The 8,799-nt window shown below is 33.6% G+C and overlaps 1 protein-coding gene across 1 annotated transcript; it reads right to left on the minus strand.

Annotated features, from left to right (window-relative positions):
- Positions 1-4,285: 4,285 nt before the first annotated feature.
- Positions 4,286-4,801, minus strand: LOC136969815 (uncharacterized). Its single transcript, XM_067264090.1, has 2 exons — positions 4,766-4,801; positions 4,286-4,708 (listed from the first exon to the last, which is right to left on the minus strand). The coding sequence occupies exons 1-2, from the start codon at positions 4,799-4,801 to the stop codon at positions 4,286-4,288; spliced, it is 459 nt and encodes a 152-aa protein (XP_067120191.1).
- Between the last annotated feature and the right edge of the window lie 3,998 nt (positions 4,802-8,799).

Below are 8,799 nucleotides of genomic sequence, written 5' to 3' on the forward strand. Positions count from 1 at the left end.
TCATGTACATCATATGATAAATCAAAAAAAGGCCTGTAATTAAAAATATCCTTTTGCAGACTTTTCCGTAAAAGTGAACACATGCAAATGAAGGGAATAAATTAAATTTTTATTAACTTTCGTCAACCTTCCTTTTTCTCGTTTCTTTATTTATTTATTTATTTATTTTTTAATTTGTCCTCCTTTTACACGGTCGAATTCTAATTTTATAACCGAATTTCTTTCTTTTTGTGTGTGTAAAGTGTAGTAAATATTACGTCTTTTCAAATTTATGAATAATTAAATAATAATAATAATAGTGCTGTAGGGAAAGTATAAAAAATGTCCTTAAATTTTAGGGAAAATGGACTGTTGTTATGGAAACTTATTATTTAAATTATATCAAATTATTTCAATCTTTATTTCTGACCTTCGTTTTTTTTCGTTTTGGAAGTTTCGGTTGTGATTTAAGCAAAACGAGATAATGTTTAAGAAACTTATACAAAGAGTATGTACTGGTATATATGCCATTTTTGTAAATTTCTAAACACGAATTTTTAGAAAATAAGTACAGTAGTGAGTAGTAATTGTACGATATTGGGCAGAAAATGCACGAGAATGGGCAGAAAGTACACAGGAGAGTGTGTAAAAAGTGCACGAGAATGAGCAGAAAGTACACAGGAGAGTAAAAAGTGCACGAGACTGAACAATACCCAGGAGTGGTCAGAAAGTGCACAAAAGAGTGTGCAGAAAGTATACAGGAGTTAAAAATAGTGCTGACATTGTAAAAAAAATATTTATATTTTTAACGTTAAATAAATGTAAGTAGCAGAAAATATTTGCAAATGTACTGTAGATCACGTTTAATTTAAAAAATACAAAATTGTCTAGTAAAAGAAACTTCCAAAATTTGCCACGATTTATACCATTTAAATCCAAATTTCTCTAAAAATCTCGATGAGAAAACTTTATCGTAAAGCATTTTTCAAACGGTATACACTTCTGTACAGCAGCAATTCAACCGAGAGGGAAAGATTAAAGAGAAAAATTAACCACATCATCCCCAACAAACAGTAAATCGACTAAATCAAATCCTTGTACATCAAGCCAAAGCCGAAACAAGCAACAAAAAGATCATCAAGTGCCTCAATCAAGACAGTTATTGATGAAGAAGCAAATCCCATCTGTGGAATCCCTCCCGATCATTTATTTTCTACTCTCGCCAAAATATACTATAAACAAGTTTAACAGCAGCCTCTTCCTCTTTTTTTTTCCTCCTTTCCTTTCTTTCTTTCTCCTCCCTACCCACCATTACTGCTTTTTTTTTTTTAACCTTTTTTTCGGAGCCATTCTCGGAATTCCATCTCCAGCAGCAATTCCATTAATAGAGTCATAAAATATTCATTTTAAATCGTCGACAGAATAATTCGAGTCAGTTAATTTCCATTTGTCGATACTTGTCATTTTGTGATTAAAAGTAATTACTTTGAAATGGGAGATTTGACCTTTTCCGGCACCTCCATTAATGATGAGTGTTATGGGCGTTTTACTCTTATATTCTCTGCTGTGTGCGGTTATGAAAGGGGGGAGGAGAAATAGTAAAAATTCTATTACTTTCGTTTTTAAAAATTTGCATTTCCATCCCTCCCGGTGCTGTGATTTATAGAACGGGACACAATTCGAAACAAATTGCAAAAATATATTATTTTTTAATAGTTTAATCCCCAATTAAATTGTTGACTGATTTTTGTAAATAATAAATCATATAAGCATTAGTGTCGCAGGCTAATCGGCGAATCAGCCTCGCGACAGTATTGTTCAGCCTTGCGACACTACTGACCAGACTCGAGACATTAGTGATACTGTTTAGTACAGTCTCACTACTGTTTAGGTTGTGACATTATAAAAATCCTATAAAGTAAAGACATACTTGTACAGTAGTGTCGTAAGCTGCACAATTGTAATCACACTAGAAAATCACACTACAAATGGCAGTCCGTTACTTACGCGTGCATTTTTTTGAGCCACTGTTGAACCCCTCCGACCTATTGTTTACAATGATGTACTTTTTGCGACCCCCTCCCTCTTGAACTGTACACATTATTAACGGATGGCCCGAAGTTACTTGTGATATCGTAAAGGTTATATTATGTGTTGTAAAGTTATATCCCAGAGCGAGTGTCTAAGTCGAAACAGTTTTTACATAAATGGTTGTAAATAATTGGTGTTACGTCACGAGCTGCAGAAACATCTCTCCACATTTTTCTAGGTGTGTGAAGAGTGTTTTCTGATTGTTTTTCAAACGGGTTTACACATTTCGAATAGTTAAAACCCTGGTTACAACTGTTTTTTTAAATGTTTTTACGTATTAAACTACAAACAGTTTTCACTATTTTATTCTTAGACCCACCTACCTTATGTGTATGGTAAGTCAGTTTAAAAATGGTCTTTATGGTAATCTTCTGTGATGCGTATGTCCTCCTGTGACAGGACTGTGAAGTATATGCATAAAAGGTGTGCAATGAATACAAAGAGTGCGATTTATAAACACAAAGGGTTACAAATTTCCCCCTTTTAAGAAAAAATATTTGAAATTGCGAAACCTACCACGCCCGATTGTCAAAATTTTCCTTTCCGAAGTGTAATCATATTTATACTTTGTGGTATGTGTTGCCACAATGCAGGCAGTTTTCCAAATATATTTGTTTTTAACGTATTATATATGTCAAATAATTAATTCCCTTTTGATTTATAATACGTGTTTCAGTCTAGAAAATGACGTCAATGAGATAATATTCCGAGATAAGTGTAATATTATTTTGAGGCCTTCGAAATTTACATGATAAATTTCATATGCAAATTTTATGTATGCTTTCATGCAAAAGTTAAGAGGAAACAATTGTTTATCTCGCATGTTGATAATTAAAATCGTAAACGGAAAAACTGCCAATATTTAAATATTCACACGTAAACACAGAAAACTCCAAAAAACTGTATATTGATGAAGCGTGAACCAACTATCAGTATTCATTGGTTTTAGCCACTATACCTTCAGGGAATTTAAAATTCGACAATAAATTTGCATAAAATCAATCAGATCTATTCTGTTACAAAGTTCCTGGCCACTTAGTTTTACAGGCCTGTGCCTTGTAAATTACAACAAACAGGCCCTCAATCTATCTCACTGCTGGTAAACCTGCAAAATCCTTAAGTATCTCGCATCTCTTACAATTGAAAACAAGGATTTTGTAGTATCATAACTGCATCTTACGATACTACTGCATTTCACACTACGAAATCATAATAAAGGTACCTCTGTGTCGTAAAAATCACAGCACCACTACTTGATAAACATAAATTTATGCTCCCTCCACCTTTATGATGATAGTTTTACTCCATTGGATTTGAGAGAGGCCTCCTCCAACGATCTACCAAGAAAAGCCCGTCCCTGTTCTTCATAACACTTTGCGCCTCTGGTCATTCAATGACTAAATCGTGACTCGTACACAACTTATCTACTTGCCTCCACCGATCTTGCTATTAAATAACGTGGCCATAGTCTAAGCGCAGCTTTGGATTGCAGTTTCATCGTCACGTCCAAAAATTTACAAATATGCAAAACAACTGAAGGTCTGGAATTGCAGTTTTCTTTGCAGGCCTCAAGTTTTTAAGACTAAACTCTCAGCATAGTTTCTTGTATCCTTAAAGTGTAAGTTTAAATTATAGTTGGGCTATTATTATTCAGGCTTCCTGTGTTAATTAATTATGCAAATCTGGTTTGAAATATATAAGTTACACGCATGAATTGTAACGTAAAAACTGAAAAATTTACCTGATTCTGTAAATCTTTTAAAATTCCTAATACACGTGATCCATAAATTACTCATATTGAGAATGATGCAGCGAAATGTCTGTACTAAACTTCTCTTGTTAAATTTTTTATTACTGTATTTTAAAGCACGTTTTGTGTGTTTTAGTTTAAATTTAATATTTTATAAAATTTTAAACACACTGCAACACTTTAAACATTGTAATAAAATTTGTTACACTGTTGCGATCTCTTTGGAAGAGTGCAACAGTGTGATAAATTTTATTCTATTTTTGTGCTTTTTCTCTATCATTAATTTTTTAACTTTTTTATACTATAATTTGCTACAGTTTTCTTTATAAATGTATTTCTGTTTGCAGTTTCCTACTGTCTACGTTTTCCTACTGCCCACAATTTATTGTTTTCTACATTTTTCTACATCCACAATCTACTACTTTCTACATTTTTCCACGCTCAGAATTTACTATTTTCTACTGCCTACAATTTACTACTGTCTACACTTTTTCCTACCCACAATTTATTACTGTCTACACATTTTCCTTCGCACAATTTACTACTGTCTATACATTTTCCTTCGCACAATTTATTACTGTCTACACATTTTCCTTCGCACAATTTACTACTGTCTATACATTTTCCTTCGCACAATTTACTACTGTCTATACATTTTCCTTCGCACAATTTACTACTGTCTATACATTTTCCTTCGCACAATTTATTACTGTCTACACATTTTTCTTCGCACAATTTACTACTGTCTATACATTTTCCTTCGCACAATTTACTACTGTCTATACATATTCCTTCGCACAATTTATTACTGTCTACACATTTTCCTTCGCACAATTTACGACTGTCTATACATTTTCCTGCCCACAATTTACTATTTTCTACATTTTCCTACTGCCCACAATTTTACTGTTTTCCACAATTTACTATTGTTAACGGCACATCTACAGTGAGTGCAACAGTAGTTGTAAAGCGCACTTCCATATTAATAAAAACTCAAACTAGTACTGCTTTTTACTTTATATAAATGAACTTCTGTTCGTAAAATACAATAAAAGTGCATGTTTTTGTTTGTTTTACACAGAATTGATTATAATCAAGTCTATACTTTTAATAGTTATTTTATAGCCTTGTAGAACGAGATAAGTTAAAACTTTTACATTCTTATGAAGTGACAATTATTCCTTTTTTTAAATTGTAGTGTACATTTGGTATTGTAACCAGTACATAAGGGGTTATAAAAGTTAAAATTTTATTAGTTTAAACTAAATTTTGCTCGATGAAACTTTGAGATTAGTTGTATTATCCGTGACAAAGGACGTATAAGGTACTAAATTAGTACCTAAGGTAAGACTTATAGGATCTCTTCTGTTTGTTTGTACACTATAATGCGACACGTGGATGATTACCGAAGGGGTAGGACTTTCTATAGGGAAACTAGACCCTATTTAAGTGTTAAAAGGTGAAAATAACCCTGAAACTCTACGTTATCAATCGCGAACCACGACCAACACTTGAGTGGTTTTATCCACTCGTTTACTCTTTCCATTTATAAATTATATAATTTTAAGGTTATAAGGTCAATTTTATGCATAAAACTTCTTAAATTTTAAGTAAATAATCGTAAATCATTTAGTGACGTATGGCATTTTTTACGGCAAATATTTGCATGGCATAAAAGAAAAACATGTTTGTTTGTTTGTATAAACTGGCATAAAGCTGAAGTCAGCAAGCGACTTGTTTGTCTTCCTCAAATTAAAACACAAAAAAATATGGACAAAATCCAATTAAATAAATTAAAAATAAATAAATTAAACATTGTTTATTGAATATTATTATATTTTTAAATGTATAAATTTATATTTTATGCCCCTCTTTATCTCCGCTCCTGTGCTTCACTTGCCATTCGCGATTATCTCTGTATTTAGCCACTTCGCTTGAATTCCTGCTGAAGCTATTAACTTAGGAAGCGAAAATATTACTTAATTACACTTATTTCGCGCGATTTCTTAGAAAAAATTAAATTACTCGCTAGGTAATTCAAGTAGAAGCGATTTAACGTGCTTTCGCGATTTAAAAGTTATCGTTGGTTACATCTGCGATTTTCTCGCTTTTATTTTTTCATACTTGGTGTGTCTATATAAACGTGTGTAGTAAGAATTTAATGAAACTTTTGAAAGTGCAGTGCAAAACGTAGGCGTCATACAGTCGCGCCGTAAAGATCAATAAACATTCAACTGTTTACTTGCATTAAAGTTTTGATTAATTTACTATGTATTATACATAATTATAGGTTTAGTAGAGGCATTATTTTATTTTAAAGCATTAATCTAGTAAGACAAAGCCGAGTAACTAGTGTAGAAGCAGCTGAAATTAAGCAGCTGGCAGCTCTCTTAAGAAGTACTAAAATAAGCAAACTTTCTCCAAATGTCTTCTTACGTAAGTAACTAGTTATTAAATTGGCAGGAAAACTAGAAAGAAGACTAAATTTCTCTTTCTTTTATGACTGTACAACAATCTCTTGCTATTTTTTTCTTTTTTCAATCGAGTTTTTGATAAAGTATGGAGTCCAGAAATCGCCGCCACGCTTAGCGAGAGTCGGTCGCAGTTTGCTTGAAATTCTACAAAAATTAGCGAATTTTTTGTTAATGCAACGCTAAAATACCAAGAAAATGGCGAGAAAGTAAGCAGTTTCTCGCATACATTGAGTCACTTGGAAAAGCGACTAAATTAAGCGTAGTAGAATAATTAATTCGCTAGCGATTTAGCGATTTATCAATGTTTCTGTAAATACAGAAAGATAAAATGGAGTGAAAAATAGCTATTTCGCTTGTAAAGTGGTGTAAAAGAGAAACAGTTTCTTGCAATTAATAAACTACTCTTTATACCAAGTACTGTACAAAAGTAACTAAAATTAAATGTTCAAAACAATAATTAAACAGCTTGAGATTATGCGACAAATCGCTAGGAGTTACGTAAACCAAAAAAGGTAGTGATTTTTCTCGCAAGCGATTTTGCGATAAATTGCTGTATTTATTCATTGCTGATATAGTTTAGTCGAGTTTATAAAGGATAGTAGTTTGATTACTTATCTGGAGAGAATATAAAACTGACACTAATAATGATTTTCTCGCAAGCGATTTTGCGATGTATCGCGAAATCGCTAGCGAGAAAATTACTATTTACTAGTGTCAGTTTTATACAAGAAATCGCGTGCTCAAATGCTAGCGATAAAAATCACTATTTACTGGTGTCAGTTTTATGCTAAAAATCGCAAGCTTAATCGCTAGCGATTTTGCGATTTGTAGCTGAATCGCTGGCGATTACGCTCACGATTTATTGCTTCCATCATTCTTTTCATTTGCGAAATTTGAAAAACAGCTAGGATTGAAACCAAAATACACAAGTTTCTATTGTGTAAAAAAACACGAGAAAATATATGATGTAAGGAAATATTTCCCCTAATTTTTCACTCTCGGTTTCTCTATCTAATAGGGCATCTAGCTTGACATGTCGCTTTTTTTCGGCTGTCACTCCCTCTAGATAAACTCAATTGATGACAATTGACGTCGAGTATAATTCGTCAAGTCAGTGGCGACAGTGGGAGGAATGAGAACGAAAATAGGGGGACGATAAGGAACAGTAAAACTTTACACATGTCTTCGCTTGGACCGGAGAACACAACAAGTAGCCCAAAAAACAGTAATGTGTCGCTTGTAGTGAAAAGCCATGTCCAACTGGCGACAAGAGGAGCTGGTCTGCAGGAACACATGTCACAGTTCGGAGTCGAACACGGAAAATACATTAGGAGGAAGAAAAGAGGCCTACTGATTATCAGGGGAACCGTCAGATCGTCCTTTCCACTCCTTTTAACTCATCGATTGAATGGAGAGACGACTTTTCCCACACAATGAGGAAATTACCGAGTTGACTGACTGCTAGAACCAATCAATAATATCGAAGATCTATCGGTTACGCCCACGTAGTCATATTTTCGGTGACGTTGCAGGTGAGTGATCTCTCCCCCCTTTTTTTCATTTATGTGTCACAAAGAACGCCAGACAAGCCGGGAGAGTGTTTACACCATCACGTGTCACTTAAGTTCTTGCACTCTGCCATTTATTATCTGTGCATCCAACTGTTTCCTGTTGCGTATTCTGGTGATTACAGGGCCACCCCTGCGTTCCTTCTTAAATTTTGTTTTTGTAACACGTTGTATAACGTGACCAGGAACTGAGGGAAACTTACAGACTGATTTTCTTGCTGGTTGTTTATAATAGAAAATTACAATTTTTGATCCTTATTGGCTGTGTTCAGAAGCGTTCTTTTCTAATTCTTAGTAAGTGTAACGTGAATGTAGTGACGTGGAAAGAGTGACAAAGGCGTAAGTGTTTTGCCCACGGTTAGGAGCAGCATACAGTGTGCAGCTTGTACTTATTATTAATTAAACGTTTCACAGACTACTGTCACTTGTACACTTGAAAATCAGAGGCATAAGCTAAACTGGATGCAGTTTAGGGTCTAACATTTTTACATATATCATCACTTGATTGAGGGAAAGGGCTCCTTATAGCTTACAGCATAAAAAATTCGGTAAAGTAATTTATATTAAAAACGTAACTGAGGTTACAACTTGTTTAGGCTACCTTTCAGTATAAATAATAATCGAGACTGTAATTTATATACAGTGGTATAGGAAAAAACGTACGTATTGTATACATTACAAGAATCCATTGTTCGCTACAAAATCCATTAATGTTAGAAGTGTAGAAGCAGATGACCTCGACTCTTCTAGAAAAATACCGATTGTCTATAATTCTTTTACAGATGTTATTCACTTAAACGTATTATAAATAACAAGCATAACCAGTGTTACTTATTTTTTAACCGTCGTAACGATGCCAAACCCAATGCAACATGCATATACACCAGCTTAAATGAATAACCGCTTTGAGCTGGCGGGGCATACTTAAACTGTTACA

The sequence above is a fragment of the Centruroides vittatus genome, unplaced genomic scaffold (genome assembly GCF_030686945.1).
Source record: "Centruroides vittatus isolate TY-2023 unplaced genomic scaffold, ASM3068694v2 contig_181, whole genome shotgun sequence".
Lineage (NCBI taxonomy): Eukaryota > Metazoa > Arthropoda > Arachnida > Scorpiones > Buthidae > Centruroides > Centruroides vittatus.

What these genes read in the sequence shown, in the direction of transcription:
- LOC136969815 (XM_067264090.1), bottom strand. Translation starts at nt 4,801, where the DNA reads ATGGAAGTGCGCTTTACAACTACTGTTGCACTCACT. An exon ending in CAACTACTGTTGCACTCACT is followed by an intron (nt 4,709 to 4,765) that starts GTAGATGTGCCG and finishes TGTGGGCAGTAG; the next exon opens with GAAAATGTAGAAAATAGTAA.